At 44.2% G+C, this 19,707-nt stretch overlaps 1 protein-coding gene across 3 annotated transcripts in view; it reads left to right on the top strand.

Annotated features, from left to right (window-relative positions):
* The window catches only part of LOC306879614 (histone deacetylase 4-like), a 38,388-nt gene extending 19,042 nt beyond the window's left edge, over window positions 1-19,346 (top strand). The window contains exons 5-27 of one of the 3 annotated variants that reach the window (XM_079432710.1): window positions 2,076-2,226; window positions 2,384-2,498; window positions 2,966-3,084; window positions 8,216-8,344; window positions 8,427-8,521; window positions 9,864-9,971; window positions 10,349-10,535; window positions 10,846-11,006; window positions 13,135-13,317; window positions 13,416-13,599; window positions 13,680-13,813; window positions 14,225-14,327; window positions 14,427-14,473; window positions 14,553-14,660; window positions 14,760-14,815; window positions 14,895-14,982; window positions 15,072-15,191; window positions 15,269-15,366; window positions 15,503-15,621; window positions 15,712-15,845; window positions 15,954-16,038; window positions 17,384-17,519; window positions 17,602-19,346. In XM_079432710.1, the coding sequence (XP_079288836.1) occupies window positions 2,076-2,226; window positions 2,384-2,498; window positions 2,966-3,084; window positions 8,216-8,344; window positions 8,427-8,521; window positions 9,864-9,971; window positions 10,349-10,535; window positions 10,846-11,006; window positions 13,135-13,317; window positions 13,416-13,599; window positions 13,680-13,813; window positions 14,225-14,327; window positions 14,427-14,473; window positions 14,553-14,660; window positions 14,760-14,815; window positions 14,895-14,982; window positions 15,072-15,191; window positions 15,269-15,366; window positions 15,503-15,621; window positions 15,712-15,845; window positions 15,954-16,038; window positions 17,384-17,519; window positions 17,602-17,641 (2,700 nt within the window). In that variant the 3' untranslated portion in view covers window positions 17,642-19,346. Of the gene's footprint in view, window positions 1-2,075; window positions 2,227-2,383; window positions 2,505-2,965; window positions 3,085-8,215; window positions 8,345-8,426; window positions 8,522-9,863; window positions 9,972-10,348; window positions 10,536-10,845; window positions 11,007-13,134; window positions 13,318-13,412; window positions 13,600-13,679; window positions 13,814-14,224; window positions 14,328-14,426; window positions 14,474-14,552; window positions 14,661-14,759; window positions 14,816-14,894; window positions 14,983-15,071; window positions 15,192-15,268; window positions 15,367-15,502; window positions 15,622-15,711; window positions 15,846-15,953; window positions 16,039-17,383; window positions 17,520-17,601 lie in introns of all 3 variants that reach the window. The other 2 variants (XM_079432709.1, XM_079432708.1) reach the window with 2 other exon arrangements.
* Window positions 19,347-19,707: the final 361 nt, after the last annotated feature.

Raw genomic sequence — 19,707 nt, 5'->3', positions numbered from 1 at the left:
ATCGACTGCCACACTTACGAAAGCCTGGTTCAGACTACACGGTTTTACCCTGATTTCGGCACGATCTGCTTGGACGTAGGGTGTCGTGGGGACAATGGGCATCGGGACGCACAATTCAATAGTTTCATCTCGTGTAGTGTGTCATAGTGGACGACAGCCAATGCCAAGTCTGCGATCCTTTGCCACGTCAACACAAAGTCTAGCGTGTTTAATTTTTTTCCGTCATCAAGGAGTCAAAATCGTATAATCTGGCACAGTGACTATCGTAACTGAAAAACAAAACCTGAACCGTGTAGTCTGAACCGGGCTCTACAGCACACTGACTGCGTAATGCATGCATGTGGTGTGTGTTTAGAGCTCTTCATGTGATGCTGGGTGTGTGTCAATCACATCCTGAGGTCTCTTCATCTTTTAAATATGTAGTGTGATATTTCTACAGGTTTGCTGCACAGGTTGTGAAGGGCTTTACTGTAAACGTTACTGCCGCTTTCAGTCATTCGGTTCACTGCCACTGAGCACAAAATGCCCTGAAAGAAGAGAAAACATGGCCGATGTCCAGTTAAATAAATCAAATCTTGTGCTGAACGTGGTAGGGGTGTAAGAAAATATTGATACACGTGAGTATCGCGATATTTTGTTTGGCGATACTGTATCGATTCTCCAAAATAGAATATCGATATAAAAATTAAAAAAATCATACAAGATTCATGGCAGTTGTTTCGTTTTGAGTTCATATCCCGGCCGCTAGATATCAGTCTTCATCCCTGATGAACTTAAACAGTGACAGGAAATACTAGCATCAGGGCACTCCACTAATGTTAGCGTTAATATAGTTCGCTGCCAGTAATGGAGGATGAAAGAATTGTTCCAGTTCTCGTTTCGGTGTGGCGCCATTTGGGCTTTTGTGGTAATGTCGATTCCATGCGGAACATAAATACAAACTGAAAAACCTGTGAAATCCAAGTTGAAAAGTTCTGAGAATGTTTAACGTCTGTATTTATTTGATTGTTTTACACTTGTTTTGTTTTCTTTAGGAATCCTGCAAGCACTTTATTTTTCATTGATATTAAGCAGATGTCATTTTTTGTTCAGATCAAATCTTATGACATTGTATGTCACAATTGTAAACTTAAACTGTGAAACTTTAAAGTAGAGTCTATAAATATATATTTTTATCTTTTTATAAAATACATTTGATACATACATTTAACTAAAGAATCATGCAAGCACTTGAATATTTCCCCCTTTACTCGTACTGCACAAAAAGTGCTTCAGTAATGTTGAATGTTATAGAGACTGATTATTGCAAATGCTGATCCCAGTGTGTTCTGCAGTGTGTTCTGGTTAAACTATTTTTATTTATTTAATTTTTGCTAAGATTTGCATATGGTGGTGTGTTCTTAATGACCGCTTTCCTAAAAATATATATATCCTATTCCTAAAATAAGAAATATCCCAATATATCGCCTTGCTTACAGTATCGCAATGTATCGCAATATATTGTATCGCAACCCCTGTATCGTGATGCGTATCGTATCGCCAGATTCTTGCCAATACACAGCCCTAGAACGTGGTGGACGCTCCATTTTGTTGACTCTGTGAGCTGGGAAGCAGTTGGGCGGCCTGCAGTCATGTTCTAGGTCCATTGTACACACATTAGTGTTTATTAGTGTATTGACCCAGCTGTGGGTTCTGCTGGTTAGGGTTAGGTTAGCCGTTTGTGGGGCATCTAGACACAGACAGCAAAACTCTGCAGAAGAAAATGAGGAAGCAATGCAATAAACTTCCAAATAATTGTATTGTGTATAATATGGAAGTACCAGGCGATCGTTATCGGCCGTTAATCTTGTGATCAGATGATGGTTAAAATCAAGAGCTAGTCGTATGGATTTGTAGTCATGTCATAGATCGCAGGTTCAGTCTGGAGTAACCTGAGCTGATCTGCTCAATGGTGATGTGTCATGAGTTGCTGCTCGCTGGGTTTGAATCTGACACCTGACAAATATTGTCCTTCAGCTTTAACCGCTACCCCACATCAGCCAGCTGTTAACCTGTGTGCTTGTTCCTCTCACCAGCATCAGCAGGAGCTTCTGGCCCTCAAGCATCAGCAGGAGCTGCTGGAGCATCAGAGGAAGGTGGAGCAGCACCGGCTTGAGCAGGAGCTGGAGAAACAGCAGCGCGAGCAGAAGATCCAGCTCCTCAAGAACAAAGAACGCGGCCAGGAGAGTGAGTTCATTATCAGTTTTTCACTGCTACGTCGAAGTAAGAAAATCCTTGTGATGCCACTAATAATAGACGTCAGTTACACTGAAATATTAAGAAAGCTGTGATCAGCAGTTTGGTTTGACTCTCTTTGACGGCGAGCTTTGGTAAATCTGAACAGGTGCGGTGGCCAGCACAGAGGTGAAGATGCGTCTGCAGGAGTTTGTTCTGAATAAAAAGAAAGCGCTTGCTCAGCGCAGTCTCAACCACTGCATCTCCAGCAACCCACGCTACTGGTACGGGTAAGAAGTGTCACATGTCTAAGAACATTTAGTCTTAGGTCTGCTGAACTGTTTGTCATTCAGATCAATGTTTTCATCCGTTTGTGCTTGAATAACTGTATCTGCTTGACGACTAGATAAATCAATTCTAAACAGAATTCTAAACAATTACATTTTGGAAGACATTGAAGAGGAATCCAGCAACATTTGTGTTGTCAAAATACACCGACACATGGGCTTACTGCTTTAATGTGTCAGGCAGTTCATAAAGATGGGAAAAGTGCAGGGAAAATGGGATTTGAACCTGCAGCCGATGCTGCATAACCATAATCCTAACTCAGCAGTGCATAACTACAGTGATTCACACGGCTGAGCTTTATTCTGATGATAAAGCTGGAGAGACTGTATCAGTGTCCGTACATTGTTTGTTTTTCCCATCGCGTTTTCCTCTGTCTCACTGTCTGTCTGCTCTTTCTTTGCAGGAAATCTCAGCACAGTTCTTTGGATCACAGCTCCCCTCCTCAGACCGCCGTCAGTACCTACAACCATCCTGCCATGGGCGTCTACGACTCCAGAGACGACTTTCCACTGCGCAAAACAGGTGCTTCACACTCCCCATCTTTGAAGTATTTGAAGTGACGCTGGAGAAGAAGAAGGCAATAAGAAATAGCGACTCTGTTTTGGTGAGGTTCTTGTGTTGCGTGACTTTTGGCGTGAAAGGATCCTAACCTTTCAGAGGAAGCCGGCGCTGCTTGTAGCGTATAATTATTCACTTAGTGGTGAAGCCGGTGTGATGCTGTTGACTCGAGCCCGGCACTGGATATGAGCCACAGTTTACTCTGGCCTGCAGGAGCGCATTTCTGTGTGTGTGTGTGTGTATGTGTGTGTCTGTCTCTCTGTCTGTGTGAGTGAGTGAGTGAGGGAGTGTGTGTGTGTGTGTGTGTGTGTGTGTGAGGGAGTGTGTGTGTGTGAGGGAGTGAGTTTGTGGGTGTGTGTGAGGGAGTGAGTGTGTGTGAGTGAGTGAGGGAGTGTGTTTGTGGGTGTGTGTGAGGGAGTGTGTTTGTGGGTGTGTGTGAGGGAGTGAGTGTGTGTGAGTGAGTGAGGGAGTGTGTTTGTGGGTGTGTGTGAGGGAGTGTGTTTGTGGGTGTGTGTGTGAGGGAGTGAGTATGTGTGAGTGAGTGAGGGAGTGTGTTTGTGTGAGGGTGTGTGTGAGGGAGTGAGTATGTGTGAGTGAGTGAGGGAGTGTGTTTGTGTGAGGGAGTGAGTGAGTGTGAGGGTGTGTGAGTGAGTGAGGGTGTGTATGAGTGAGTGAGGGTATGTGAGTGAGTGAGGGTGTGTATGAGTGAGTGTGTGAGTGAGGGAGTGAGTGTGTGTGTGTGAGTGAGTGTGTGTGTGTGAGTGAGTGAGGGTGTGAGTGAGTGAGGGTGTGTGTGTGTGTGTGTGTGTGTGTGTGTGTGTGTGTGTGTGAGTGAGGGTGTGTGTGTGGGAGTGAGTGAGGGTGTGTGTGTGGGAGTGTGTGTGTGGGAGTGAGTGAGTGTGAGGGTGTGTCTGAGGGAGTGAGTGAGTGTGAGGATGTGTGAGGGAGTCAGTGTGAGTGAGGGAGTGTGTGCGTGGGAGTGAGTGAGTGTGAGGGTGTGTCTGAGGGAGTGAGTGAGTGAGTGTGTGTGTGTGAGTGAGTGAGGGAGTGTGTGAGTGTGAGGATGTGTGAGGGAGTCAGTGTGAGTGAGGGAGTGTGTGTGTGTGTGTGTGTGAGTGAGAGTGAGTGAGGGAGTAAGGGTGTGAGAGGAAGTGTGTGTGAGTGAGTGAGTGAGGGTGTGAGTGAGGGAGTGTGTGAGTGTGTGAGGGAGTCAGTGTGTGTGTGTGAGGGAGTGAGTGTGTGTGAGTGAGTGAGGGAGTGTGTGTGTGTGTGTGAGGGAGTGAGTGTGTGTGAGTGAGTGAGGGAGTGTGTGTGTGTGTGTGTGTGTGTGTGTGTGTGTGTGAGGGAGTGAGTGTGAGGGTGTGTGTGTGTGACTGAGTGTGTGTGAGTGAGTGAGGGTGTGTATGAGTGAGTGTGTGAGTGAGGGAGTGAGTGTGAGTGAGGGAGTGTGTGTGAGTGAGGGAGTGTGTGTGTGAGTGAGTGAGGGTGTGTGTGTGTGAGGGAGTGTGTGTGTGGGAGTGAGTGAGTGTGAGGGTGTGTCTGAGGGAGTGAGTGTGTGTGAGTGAGTGAGGGAGAGTGTGAGGGTGTGTGAGGGAGTCAGTGTGAATGAGGGAGGGAGTGTGTGTGTGTGTGTGAGTGAGTGAGGGAGTAAGGGTGTGAGGGTGTGTGTGTGAGGGAGTGTGTGTGTGAGGGAGGGAGTGTGTGTGTGAGGGAGTGTGTGTGTGTGTGTGTGTGTGAGGGAGGGAGTGAGTGAGGGAGTCAGTGTGAGTGAGGGAGTGTGTGTGAGTGAGGGAGTGTGTGTGAGTGAGGGAGTGTGTGTGTGAGTGAGTGAGGGTGTGTATGAGTGAGTGTGTGAGTGAGGGAGTGAGTGAGGGAGTCAGTGTGAGTGAGGGAGTGTGTGTGAGTGAGGGAGTGTGTGTGTGAGTGAGTGAGGGTGTGTGTGTGTGAGTGAATGTGGGAGTGAGTGAGTGTGAGGGTGTGTCTGAGGGAGTGAGTGTGTGTGAGTGAGTGAGGGAGTGTGTGAGTGTGAGGGTGTGTGAGGGAGTCAGTGTGAATGAGGGAGGGAGTGTGTGTGTGTGTGTGAGTGAGTGAGGGAGTAAGGGTGTGAGAGGAAGTGTGTGTGTGAGTGAGTGAGGGTGTGTATGAGTGAGAGTGTGTGTGTGTGAGGGAGTGTGTGTGTGTGTGAGGGAGTGTGTGTGTGTGTGTGTGTGTGAGGGAGTGTGTGTGTGAGTGAATGAGGGAGGGAGTGTGTGTGTGTGAGTGAGTGAGGGATGGAGTGTGTGTGTGAGGGAGTGTGTGTGTGAGTGAATGAGGGAGGGAGTGTGTGTGTGTGAGTGAGTGAGGGATGGAGTGTGTGTGTGAGGGAGCGAGTGAGGGTGTGTGAGGCTGATCGATTGCTTCTGTCTGTCGTGCTGCTGAGAGGTTTGCGATTGTAGCTCTGTGTAGCTTCGCTTTTCTGTTGAATCTCTGTCTTACTTTCACTCTCTGTTGTTTAAAGTGATATGTAACTTAATTCCCACCATATTTCTGGTATTATCTGTCAAACTAATTTGATCGTTCGCTTTTTAAAACCGCGCGTGTTCGTTCGCCGGTTAGCTTGTCACTCGCGTTTCTATTTTCGCCTTATTTTCTTTTTTCTCGCTCCGTTTTTCACGAGTTCATCAAACAACAGTGGTAAGCGAATCATTCTTCAATCACAGTGATTAATGGCTTCTTCTCCTGCTATTGTTGTTTGCACTGTTTGCCACATGTGCAGTTTATCTTTCTCTGTCGGCGACGAGGGATTCACATGTGATAAATGCAGGGAAATAGTAAGGCTGACAGAAGATTTCAGAATTAGAGGATGCTGCTTTGGATGCGACTAGCTCAGGGAGTCCTGTACATTGTTCGGTTCCGGTTGAGCCCGTGCAGCAGGGCAGCTGGGTGACTGTGAGGCGGCCTAGTCGTGGGTCAAAACACCGCTCTTCCGTTCCGATCAGAACATCAGACAGGTTCTCCCCACTCAGTAATGCACCCACTGAGAAACCTGATGAAAGTGCTTTAGTTATTGCCGATTCTATTGTACGGTTTCAAGTATAATTCGTTCGAAGTAATGGTGCTTCATATAACGTTATCCAAAGAAACAAGTGTTAATGATAAATCCCCTGCAATGTTTGTACTGGCTACTTTATTCGGCTATATGCGGTTCTGACTGTCGTATAATATGCTCTATGAACGCAACTCTATGAAGTGATAGTGCCATACTAGACTTTACCTTCTGCTCTAGAGTCTTGTTTTGTGTTAAACATGGAAGAAAAACAATCTTAAGTAGGGATAACTGCAGGTTCGCGCAATGGGAGTGGCTAAAGGTGCGACTCATCAGTGCATTCCATGCTAATTGACTTATTTTCATAATCGACGTAGTCGACGAATCGCTGCAGCCCTAATTTTATGCAGTGATAACACTGGATTCTCAAGACCAGAGCCCATCTCAGATAGTCACAAAGACAGGGGAAATGTGTGATGTGCTCAAATGAGTCCACATTTCAACTTGTTTCATGGGAAAAATGGATGTCGAGTTTTCAGTCCCAAAAGACCAAAGGGACCATCCAGACTTTTCATCAGTGATAGATGCAAAAGCACACATCTGTCATGGTATATGAGTGCAGCAGAGCAAACAGCATGGGTGACTGGCTTATGTGTTAAGGTGCCATTGACATGGAGGAATATACTGGTATTGTACAGAGACGTATACTGCCATCAAGATGACTTCTTTCGTGGGAAGTCCATGGTTATTAGATCAATGCCAGCTCTCATTTTGCATGTGCTACAACAATATAGACACATGTGCATGTGACTGATTGGCCTGCAGATCTGTCTCCTATTGAACATGTACGGCCCATCATGAAAAAGAGAATCAGACAACGATGTCCACAGATTGATAGGTATCTGAAGTCTTGTATCTAGTGAGATTGGGCAAAATTTTGCTCACAAAACTTTTAAGAATTAGTATCCTCAATTTCCAAACAATTAAACATTGTAATTAAAGGGAAAGTTGATGTGACAGTGTCCCAACTATTTTGGAGTGTGTTGCAGCCATCAAAATTAGTTTATATTTACAAAATAAAATTTGGCCAGTAAAAACATTGGAGATTTTTCTTTGTACTTCAGTCAATTAAATATAGGTTAAAGAGAATGAGTGAACGATCGGATGCCTCGTCCCTGAGCAGCGGCTCTCCTCAATATCCTGATTCATTCTCTGTACTTTTTCTGTCTAGTGAGCATGAGCCATGAGCATCATTTCCAGTAACGACCGAATGAATAGAGAACAGGATGAATCAACCTTTTCTTCCAATGCTGAGATTCTGTCTTGATTTAAGAAGTCAAATGGAAGGAAATCGAAGGATGGAGGGTGGAGAGTGCTCAGTTACGCCTGACGTGTGCGTTTAATCATCATCTTAAATGAAAATCAAATGAGAGAATTTGCCACGAGACACACGTGTGCTGAAGAAAAGCAGTTAGTTGATGCTGCAGCAGCCACGGTTTTCACGGTGCTCATAGTAACTTGCCAAAGCTCATGTAGTGAAAGGCAGCACAGCGAGTCTCTGATAAATGCACAGAGACTCATGTTATTCTGAGTTTTTGTCTTAACTAGCTGCGACGGCGACATGCAAAATTTCTATTTTAGAAACGGTTTCTATTTCCGCAATGTTGTGGCTGAAACAACATACAAGCTATATGACAGTGATAATCTCTCGTACTTATTATGTGCTTTATTCAAAGTTGATTGTGTCTAAGTGAGTTTGAATATCATTTTGCCTGACATTTATAGCCATACTGAGCCATACATGGCAACAATAGATAGTTTACCTCAGATCTTGAAATTAAATTTAAGCAAACATTACGTTAAAACTGTGAACTCCCTGCGTCTGGTGTGGACACACAAATTGCTTGTCGCTGGAATCTTGTTGCATTGCGTGTAGTTAGGACACTAGTGTTATTAGATGTCCCGGAGCGGTTGACCAAACCTCACTCTGAATGAAACATACTCTCTGTTCAGTTTCTGCATAAAGTGAAGCAGCGTGAAAACAGCTTGTTGTTGTGTCTGTTATTGCAGCGTCTGAACCGAACCTGAAGCTGCGTTCGCGGCTGAAGCAGAAGGTGTCAGAGCGGAGGAGCAGCCCGTTACTGCGCCGCAAAAACAGTCCCATCAGCACGCTCAAGAAACACTCTCTGGACATGGCAGGTGATGCTCGAGACGCGCTCACATGTGCTGGTGTGGATTTGCAACTGTTTTCACACAGAAAACTCTGTCTCTCGTTCTGTAGATTCAGCATGTAGCAGCGCTCCTGGATCTGGACCCAGTTCCCCAAACAACAGCTCACACGGAAACCTGTGCGAGAACGGCATCAGCGTGACTGAGGTGAGGCTGGTTTACTGCATCAATGTGTGTGTGTCTGTGTGTGTGTTGTCACACAGAAGAAGAGTTGTTTCATAAACTCGTGGAAGATTGGATTTTATTACACAACAAAATTCCTCTTTTTCTCTACATTTCACCTCTGCTCTAGCTTGTTCCCAGTCTAGCTTTCTAATAAAGCTGGCACTCTACACTACAAATACTGTTGGCTTTGTGGTGAATTGCTTATGTTTGTCTATTATAAGTCGCTTTGGATAGAAGTAGGATGTAACGATTAGGGTTGGGAAAATTAATCAATGAATCGTGAATCGAGAAGTGATTCTGCATCGATTCTGAGATTTCCCGAATGCATGCCGATTGTTTCTGGAGTGGATTCTGAGCTTAGTTTTGAACAGCAGATGGTGCTGCATGCTTCAGAAACAGCCGTACTCTGCTTGTTTCCACATCCTTATACCTAAACCTAAAATCTATCCTAAAATAATCATTCATAAAATTCGAAAAGGTTGAAGCGAATTACAAGGGTATTTCACATTGGGCTTTGCTTACATTAACCTGGCTTCATAAAGCATTCAGGTGAGATTACAGACTCGGTGCTCTTCAGCGCTCTTCTTCATCAGCATTTGAGTGTGTGGATAAAAACTAGAGTAGAGCGCCATCTGCTGTTAAAATATAAGCTCAGGATCCATTCCAGAGAGAATCGCCATGCATTGGGAAGGTCTCAGAATTGAATTTGCATCGATTTATTGTCGCAGCCCTAGTAACGATGCACTCAGAGTCAGCTGAAAATAGAAATATGTAATGAATCAGTTGAGATGTTAAATGACTCGCAGGTGGGACTGAGTTTATATGAATGTATCTCTGAAGGGAACTGACTGTCTTTAGAAAAGTTTAGATGGTGTTTTCTTTTCATGTCGTCTTTGTGTAACACATTAAAATAGTGATCATAAGCGCAGGGCTGCTTTGTTTATAGCGGTAACCAAGGAATCGCTGTTCATAAGCGCCACCTGCTGGCAGAGAGAGAATCTGCGTCTCATTCAGCTAGAGTCGTCTGCTGTTTCGGTTTCGTTCAGATGTTTTATGTAGTATAGTTTCACTAAACTTAGGTCAGACCATTCTGTTTTTGCGTCAACTTTCAAAAATGTACAATCCAATTTAGATTCAAATCTGCTCATGCTGCATGTATGCAGCATCTTTGTTTGGATCGTGATTAAAATACAGTGGTTGCCTCTTATATCAAATGGAAAGAGCACAGACAAAGCCAAAGACTTATAATTGTATCGCATCGTGTGTTGAGTGAATCGTTACATCCCTAGATAAAAGCTAATGTGTAAATGTGAATGTGCTCCAGTCGTCTCACAGGCCGGCTGGTCAGGATGGGTCGGTCAGTCAGCTGTCGCTCTACACGTCTCCTTCACTACCCAACATCACCCTGGGTCTGCCGGCCGCTGCCACCAACGTGAGTGTTCAGATCTAACGAAGCTTGTGCTGTTTTCACAATGAGTTAGAAACGTTCACTTAACTCAGGACAGATCCTCTGATTTGAGTAAGTGTTGCCTTTCAAGTAAATTAGTTTTTTAAGGAGGTTTAGATATTTCTACCGGAACATAAACAGTAATTAGTGTGTAACGCAGCAGCTCGACCTTTAATGAATAAATATTATTCACAGTTAATACTGTACTGATCTGATCTGTGTGTGAGAAACCGTCATCATCAACCTGAAACGTGTATTTGTCCACCCGGTTAGGAGCGTTTGGTCAGCACTCATCTTCATTTTGCTTCGTCATGTGATGCTTTGAAAAAGGCTGAGTTTTATTTTGTTGCTTCTTCAACAAGGTGACGTCTACCCAGCCTGAAAGCGAATGTTTGTCTGTGACCGGTTTACCCATAAGCACTCCATTCCTGGTCACCTCTCACCTGCCGTCATTTCTTGGCAATTCGGATGCTGCAAACTCCCACAAAACACTGCTGCAGCACATGGTCCTTCTGGAGCAATCAGCCCCACCGAGTCCTTTGGCCGCAGGTTAGTAGAGCTCAGAGTTCTGAGTTTCTGTCTTGGTTTAGTAACAATGATGCAGTCATTACAAACCTCTTTATTTGCGTAATATCTACTGGCCCGGATCGCTGAGCGTTTCCCAGGGCCTCTGTCAAAGCGTTACATAAACCTGGAATGTGTGAACTGTCCGCCGTTCACAGTGGTGCTGAGGTGCGGCCCGAGTCAGGAGTCCGTCTGGTTAATCAGATTCTATACGAGTGTGTGTTCATGGGGAGGAGTGTGTGTGTCTGTACGAGTGTGTGTTCATGAGGAGTGTGTGTGTGTGCATGCGTTGCAGGAGCACTGCAGAAGCTGCATCAGCACCGGACGCTGGGCCGAACACAGTCGTCTCCTCTGCCTCAGAGCGGACAGGCGCTGCAGCAGCTCGTGGTTCAACAACAGCACCAGCAGTTCCTGGAGAAGCACAAGCAGCACTTCCAGCAGCTCCACATCAACAAGGTCAGACATTAGTCTTCTCAACCTATCATGACAGATGAGATGACTGTAATAACTAGCTGTAGCAGAGAGCGACTCTCAGGTGGGCAGGAATAATGTCTGTTCTCTCTGCCGTTACGGTTCATGGTGAATGCTGCAAGGAAACCGATAGCTCAGCAGCACATGATGATAGGGTCTGGGCTGAGTTTACACACTCAAGTTTTGAGTTCTACTGAACTTCAGTGATCCTCATGAGACGTGGCCAGATGAGGTCATGTAAGGTCAAGGTTTTATATCAGCAGGATGGGCTTGTTCAGTTTCGCTCTACAGCAGGGGTTTTGTTCCAGTCCTGCTCCAACACACGTACCATGTAGTTTTCAAATAAGCCTGAAGGACTGGATTAGTTGGATCAGGTGCTTTAATTAGGGTTGAAGCTAAACTCTGCTGGGCTGCGGCCCTCCAGGAACTGAGCTTTGCGCTCCTGCTCTTCAGCATCATTAGAACGAGATTTTGTGTGCAGAATAAGGAACTGGAGTGTGATTGGAGTCTCTGTGTGTTTAATCACACCACTGAGCATCAGTCTTTCAGCTGAGAGCTGCTCACTCTGGAGTTCCTCACGTTCAAGAAGGGAAAAAAAAGAAAAGCTTGTTTGGAAGAAATATAAAGATGAGGCAACAAAAGAAGCTGTGATATCAGTAATGTTCCTCTGGCACCTGGCCAACAGGTGTTTGCCGCCTCGCTACAGACTGTACTTCAGCTCAGCTTTGGCACCTTGAGTGCAGTGCACTGTAGGTCACTTTGTATAAAAGCATCAAATTAAATTTAATCTCACATCAGTCCCAGTTGCTCTAGCTCAGGGGTGTCCAAACTACGGTATTTGGCCCATAGATGGATTTTAAGCGGCCCGCAGCTGTCTTAAATGGCCTATATTATATATGGCCCGCCAAGCATAATTTACAAAATACACCTATGCAGTTTCACAATGTCAACACAAGATGACAGCAATAAATTGTAGACCAGACGTAGCAGTAAAACGCGAGTGATAACAATTTGATAACTCATATGCGCTCTCAGTTCTTTAGCGTAGTAAGCGCACGCGAATTCCTAAACGCGACTCATTAGAACCGCGCCGCACGGCCCTTATAAGCTCTGCATAAAGAGCTAATAAGCTCAGAACAAATGCGTTTAGTCGCTGACTGATCTCGATCACGAGACCACTAAACAGCGCTGTGAAAAGCATTTGAGTTTGGAGCAGAGGTTTCCATACAAACCAGATGTCAAAAGCAGATGAAACAGCGCTGACATTCTAAACAACACTAATGCGGAAAATAGGAGAAACATTGTGCGACAACAATGCAGTAAGAATACTTTTCAATCCACAAATCACCAACATTTACAATTGATTTACTGTAGTAACAGTAACTGTGGTATTGTGGCAGAAATGTTGCATATTTATACAGAATCTTCTTATATTATCCTAATGTAGACATATAGGCCAATTGAATGTAAGGTAAGGGAGTTATGAAATATAGGCCAGAAATGTTGATATAAGCAGTTTTGTGCTTTCTATTTATACAAAATAAATGTTAATAGACTAAATACCATAAAGTCATTCTATGTTATAATTATTAAAGCTTTAAAAACAAGATATTTACAGATTTTTAAGTCCTCAACAAAACTCAAGCTACTGTTATTTATATTTTTATATATATATATATATCTCATGCGAGAAGCATTGGGCCCCCCAGTGTTTCCACATCGTCGAATCCGGCTCCCTTTAGGAAAAGTTTGGACACCCCTGCTCTAGCTTGAACCAAAGCAAGTCCATTCAGTCAGAGTTTGAGAAAAGACTTGCTTTCCTACAGTCCATGCAATCCTGAATGAAGAGCAGCTGTTTTGTCTATGTAAATGAGGCAAACACCTGAATATGGTTCAAGAAAGCAAGTGTTAAATGGTATAAAATAGAGTGTGTTGCTAACAATGCCAGGGTCATGGGTTTGATTCCCAGGGAATGATAACATGCAATGTGAGTTACTTTTGGATAAAAGCATCAGCGAAATGACTGATAAAATCAACGTACGTTTTTGGCAACAACAGTGTACCCTGAAAAAATGTGTTATGATTTATGGTCTTTTCTCTGTATGTCTGTTAGATGTTGATTAAACCCGGTGATCGGCAGCACCAGAGCCACCCAGAAGAGACGGAGGAAGAGCTCCGAGAGCAGCAGGATGCCACACAAACGGAAATGCTTCCCATGAGCCTCCCCATTAAACAGGAACCTCCTGATCTCACAGAGGAGCAGAGACAGGAAGAACAAGAGCAGCTCTTCAAACAGGTGAGAGACACCTAGAGCTCAAGGAGAGCTCAAGGTTTGTCGTCCTCTTGTGGTTGTTGTCAGTGCACAGCACCTATAGTGTGTGTGTGTGTTAGCAGCAGGCCCTTCTACTGGAGCAGCAGAGGATCCATCAGCTCAGAAACTACCAGGCGTCCATGGAGGCGTCCGGTGCATCGGTCAGTTTCCCAGGGCACCGTCCTCTGTCCAGAGCCCAGTCATCTCCTGCGTCCGCCTCCTTCATCAGCTCACAGGAGCAGCCTTCCAAACCCCATTTTACCACAGGTGCGTCACACCTGTCCTCTCGGTGACATCAAAACAGAATTCACAAGGTTGTGCGCTCCAGTTAAAGTTTCTCTCTCTAGGTCTGGTGTACGACTCTCTCATGCAGAAGCACCAGTGCATGTGTGGAAACACCAACACACACCCTGAACACGCCGGACGCATCCAGAGCATCTGGTCTCGGCTGCAGGAGACGGGCCTGCGCAGCCAGTGTGAGGTGGGACATGAATACTGGTTATTTGTTTCTGATGCACTGGGTGAATTGATCTCTATCACTGAAACTCTGCATGTGACACAAACATGATTGATTTTTGTTTTGCCATTTTAATGAGAGAAATATTCCCAAAAAAATCGATGCTGATGCTCAATTTTCCACTGAGAAACAGACGGGAGTCCCATATTTCTCTCGAGCGGGTTAGTGTGAATCACTCACGTATAATTGAAAGTTGTGGTCCTTAAAATTTGACTGAAACGGTGCATCGAGTTGTGCTTCCTGATAATAGAGCTGTTTCGCTGGTGAGTGTTGGGTTTTGGAGGCTGCTGTTGTTTTGTTTACCGCAGCACTTCTCATGATGTCAGCAGGGGGCGCTCTCGCACTAGAGTCAATCTAGCTGTACTTTACTTTCAGTGTATCCGCGGGAGAAAAGCCACATTAGAGGAACTGCAGACGGTTCATTCTGAAGCTCATGTCATGTTGTACGGGACCAACCCACTACGGCAGAAACTAGACAGTAAGACTTTTACAATCCAAAACGAAGATCCCCTTATCATTTAATCAGATTCTGCGGTGTGAATGCATCTCTGAGTCGTCTTCTCTCTGTCTGGCTCAGGTTCTCTCATCTCCATGTTCGTCAGGCTGCCGTGTGGCGGTATTGGGGTGAGTAGAGACAAAGTCCGTCTCAACCATGTCTTCATTTGTGCAGCATGTAAGGAGAGTTTCTGCTTTGTCTGTGAAGGTGGACAGTGACACGGTCTGGAATGAAGTTCACTCGTCGAGCGCAGCGCGTCTGGCCGTCGGTTCTGTGGTCGAACTCGTCTTCAAAGTGGCATCAGGAGAGCTGAAGGTCATCATCTGCCATCGTCTTTCCCTCTTTGTGTGTGTCTGTGTTTCTGTCTGTATTATTTGATTGACGTGGAGCGGTGTGTCTCTGGCTTCATTGCAGAACGGTTTCGCTGTGGTCCGACCGCCGGGACACCACGCAGAGGAGAGCACTCCCATGTGAGACGCGTCTCTGTATTTGTCCTTCTGTGCTTTCTGCCTTTACTCCTGTAACACTGGTGCTCTCGTCCAATCACAGGGGCTTCTGTTACTTTAACTCTGTTGCCATAGCAGCTAAACTCCTACTGCAAAGACTCGATGTCAGCAAAATTCTGATTGTTGATTGGGTAAGTTCATTTTGAAGAATTATTTGGCACTTCTGTGTTTTCTTTTCTGTCTGTTTAGCATGTAATCGTTGTTGTTAAACCACATTCAGGACGTTCATCATGGCAACGGAACTCAACAAGCGTTCTACGACGATCCCAGAGTTCTGTACGTTTCGCTTCATCGATACGACGATGGCAATTTCTTCCCGGGAAGCGGCGCTCCTGAAGAGGTAATGACACGATGCGAGTGAGTGGATTGTGGGAAGGTGTTTTGTTTGCTCACTCCTGCAGCACTTCCTCTGAACAGGTGGGCAGTGGGCCGGGAGTCGGTTTCAACATCAACGTGGCGTTTACTGGAGGACTGGATCCACCGATGGGAGACGCAGAATACCTCGCTGCCTTCAGGTAAGAGCCTCAAACACGTTTTGCTCGCTCTTCATTTGCTCTTCAGATCTATTCATCAGTTGTTTGTGAGTGTGACGGATGCATTAAGACTTCAGGAGGTGATATAGAGTTTAAAGTGAAGGTTTGTGTCTCACAGGACGGTGGTTATGCCGATCGCTAACGAGTTTGCTCCAGATCTGGTGCTGGTGTCTGCAGGGTTTGATGCTGTGGAAGGACACACTCCTCCACTGGGAGGATATAAACTCACCTCCAAATGTAAGCGCCGCCTCTTTACTATGAACTCACTTGTGTCCGGCTGTATTCGTTATTTGGAGGGTTTCAGTAAAAGCCATGGGGTTGTGACAGGTTTGGGTCACCTGACTAAACAGCTGATGGGGTTGGCCGGGGGTCGAGTGGTGCTGGCGCTGGAGGGAGGTCATGACCTCAGGGCCATATGTGACGCGTCAGAGGCCTGTGTCTCAGCACTGCTGGGGATAGAGGTAAATGAGTTCCCATCATCCCTTGCGTTGTAAGTTTTCATTTGCATAAGGCGACTTATTGTTACCGATAGAGTGGAGTTTGATTGCTTGTGTTTGTGTGTTGAACAGCTAGAGCCGCTTTCTGCAGACGTCCTGAAGCAGAGACCCAATGAAAACGCTGTGAGCTCCATAGAGAAAGTCCTAGAAAATCACAGTGAGTCATTCAGATCTTCATTTCTTTTCAAGAAGAGTCATTTACTCCTGTCAAATATTGTTCCAGGTTCAGTATGTCTCAAGAGTGGACGTCTACAGGGCAAAACAAACTAAATTAAAATACTAGGGATGCACGATAATATCGAACCGATATCGGAATCAGTCGATAATGGCTTTAAATGTAAATGAGAGCGGAATAAGGTAAGAGGAATAAGGTAACTCACATGTGCTCAGGGTGTGCTAGTGATTAGATCACGTCAGCAGTGTGGCTCATTCTTGAAGCAAAGTTTTGCCTGAATGATGACTAGATTCACTGTTTGGGGTCGCTGCATTTAAACTGAGAATGCAGAACAGAATGTGTTCGGTGTGTGATAGAGTAAACAGTAATAGCCTCCCCTGGGTCCTAACGCCCGTTTGGTAAGGAGTCGTAGGGGGCGCTGTTGGCCTACTTCTAATAAAATGAAAGCATAATACACAAATAATATTTAGACTGTTTCTGATTAAATAAAGCAGTAATTGATGTCATAAAATCATGAGTATGTTTTGATTTAAAGGTCAGAAGCTATAGCTTCTATGAACAAACAAAACAAAAAAAATCACAAACATGACACTTAAATTTTATATACGGATTTATTCATTAATGTGTAATATTATATTTTTTAAACAAATGAGCTCAAAATTATTTTCAGAATTTTACAACTCTTTTGCTTTAGACCATCTACAAATGTTAAATCTTAAAATAAAATGTTAAGATTACCACTCCATCTTTCTGGAAAAAAAAATGCAGTTATTTAAAATATAGTTTATTTATAGTTATTTTCAAAGCTCCAATGTACTGCCATTATAAAAAAACATTATTATTGTTTATTTAATTCTAACAAATAAGTTATTGTTAAAAACTATAAATAATTATTTGTAATTTTGGTTAATGTGGTTAATATATAACGATGTATATGTTGTTAAATAAATGTAATGATAAATATGTTGTTAATATATTATGTCGGCATCGGCCAAAATGAGTTGAAAATTATCAGCAGAAATCCAATATCCCTGCCTCCCTATAAAATACGGTTTGACCGTTAGCGCTAGTGTGATAGAATCACTTACTGACCTCTTCTCTGTGTGAATATTTTTTATTTTATGTTCAGACCCCATTATCCGGAACAGTTTGAGGTTGAGATATGCTGTACATGTTCTCAGAACCCTGGGAATCAGAGCCGTGATCGACGCCATGCTGAACTCTGAATTTGGCTTGTTATACAAACTTCAGGACGATGTCAGTCGAGCTGAACTGACGCTGGAAGGGTCCTGTGGAGCTGATTGTGTGTCCTGTTCTCTGTGTTTAGGTCAGTACTGGTGCTCCGTCCAGCGGTTCGCGTCCAGCACAGGTTTGTCTCTGCTGGAAGCTCAGAGGGGCGACTCTGAGGAGAACGAGACGGTGACGGCAATGGCTTCTTTATCTGTCGCAGCCATGGAGAAAAGGTACAGCCGCTTTCCCTTCTTTCTATGCTCCGTCTTTCCTTTGGTTCAGTTTTGTGAGCAGCTTTGCTGTGTTTCTGCTCAGAACGGAGGATGAACCCATGGAAGAGGAGCCGCCGATGTAGGGGACGAGCGTTTTCCCAGAGCTCTGAGCTCTTCTGGGTCTCTGCGTCTGTTTGCCTTGGTCTCGTCTGACGGAGATCCTCGCTGAGCAGAGAGAGACGTCAGGGCAAAGGCTAACTCCCCACGTTAGCACTGTAGCCCGCTAGCACTGTGGCCCCAACGCAACGCGCTCGTGCTGAAGTCGCTTGAGACGTTTGTTTCTGGAGATTTCTGTCCCATTGGCTCGATGCTCGCACCTCGTCGCAGACGTCAGCCGGATCGTTCTGACAGAGGGACGGATGGAAAACCGGGGTCCAACAAACCCTCCACAGGCTCCGGAAACCCTGTTTGTTTAGTACTTCACACCTTGAGCACTGAAGCGTTTGACTCAACAGCGCCACTTTACAGATGTTTCTCAGAGAGGGAGTGCCTTGGAGACCACTTGAACTACGAATGAACTCTGAGGAACTTTGCCTTAAGTCAGTAATGTCCCATAATTCCAGTGGGTCGACTGTTTGGAGAAGAGAAAACCTTTTCAGCATGTTTACTTGGACAGCGTTCATGCTTTAGTCCTAAACACACATTGTCTTGAGATGACCGACTCTCCTTTGGTTTGGTTTTTTTTGTCCAATGTGCTGTACAAACACAGCAGAAACGGTCTGATGCTCCCGTGATGTGTAACAGTGGCTCATCACGCAGTGTAGCTGAAGGCAGGGTTACTGACTGGCATGTGCTTTACAGGAAACCCAGACTGAACCGGAGATCAGAAGGTCTGACCAAAGCATGAGTTTGCATCTTATTTCACCTTCCTTTAACCACGGCGTTTGATACGGATTACAAGACCAGGGTGGATGTGAACGGGTTTTGTGCACTGAATGGGAAAGAACCAGACAAGAGACGACCGTGTACCAAATGAGCTTGTGTTCCTCTTGAGCCAAACACACCTTGTAAAAAGGAAGTTGCATCTTGCTAATGTTGGTAACCCCTAAGCATGAGGCGGTACCTACAAGATCAATACAAATATGCATGCAAAATCTTTTTTATTTGCCTTCTCTAACGAACCTTGAGCCTCATCTCACCACAACAGCTTCATCTCTAAAAGAATCCAGTTAGTTCGTCTTACTTGGCAACTCTTGTCAACTGTTAAAATCCTCAGATTTTTTAGTTCAGTTACTGATTATTTTTGAGATTTTAGCAATTTAGTCATTCCTGTTTTGTACAGTTTTACTTTTTTCTTTTGACCTGAAATTTCAGATATTTGCACGTTTCACTTGACTTTGCTTATTATTTGTGCTAGTGGATTTGAGTTCCATTATTTGCGTTATATTTGGTACCATGTACTTTAAACATGAACACTTTATGACGTTCATGGGTTTTCAACCATTCAATCACGATGACTGATTGTGTATTTCCATTTTTTGTTCATAGCAGATTTGTATATGAAAGGAAACCTAAATATATGAATATGAAAATCTGTCATTCACGTCTGTTCTGTGTGCATGGATGTAATATTTCTAAGCAGCACACGCTGGTCTCAAATATACAAAACCTGTTTTTTATGACAGTTTAGGAGTATATAACAATCAGCTGTCTGTGGAACTAACCTGCTAAATGCACTTGATTGATGGTCAGTGATTTTCAGTTTTTTTTTTTTGGTGAAAGTTATTTTCATGACTGTAATTGAAATAAAACAAATTAATCCAAAGCATTTCAATTGTTTCCATCTGCAAAAAAAAAAAAAAAAACTTTAATACGCATGGTTTGTTTTAGTGTTATTTTATTCACACACTTCACTAAATACTAAAAGTCCCACAATTTTGTCAGTTTTGAGTAAAGTTGTAGATGGAGAAACAAAGGCAATCGTAGTTCATCACGACACGGGTTCAGCGTGACAAACCAAGCATGCTCCTCAACACAAACAGATGTTAACCTTCATTTACAAATTTAAATAAAATAAAGCTGTGACAATGTTCACAAAGTTTGTTGCTTTAGCTAATTTTTGTAATTGATTTGGAATTATATTTTTAACTATTTAATTTGTCTATTGACGTCATTTATTTTTGACTGGGCTCATTTGGAGGACTTTGAA

The sequence above is a fragment of the Barbus barbus genome (genome assembly GCF_936440315.1).
Source record: "Barbus barbus genome assembly, chromosome: 13".
In the NCBI taxonomy this organism is placed as follows: domain Eukaryota; kingdom Metazoa; phylum Chordata; class Actinopteri; order Cypriniformes; family Cyprinidae; genus Barbus; species Barbus barbus.
Note: the sequence above shows the minus strand (reverse complement) of the source record. Positions and strands in the feature narration are given on the sequence as shown.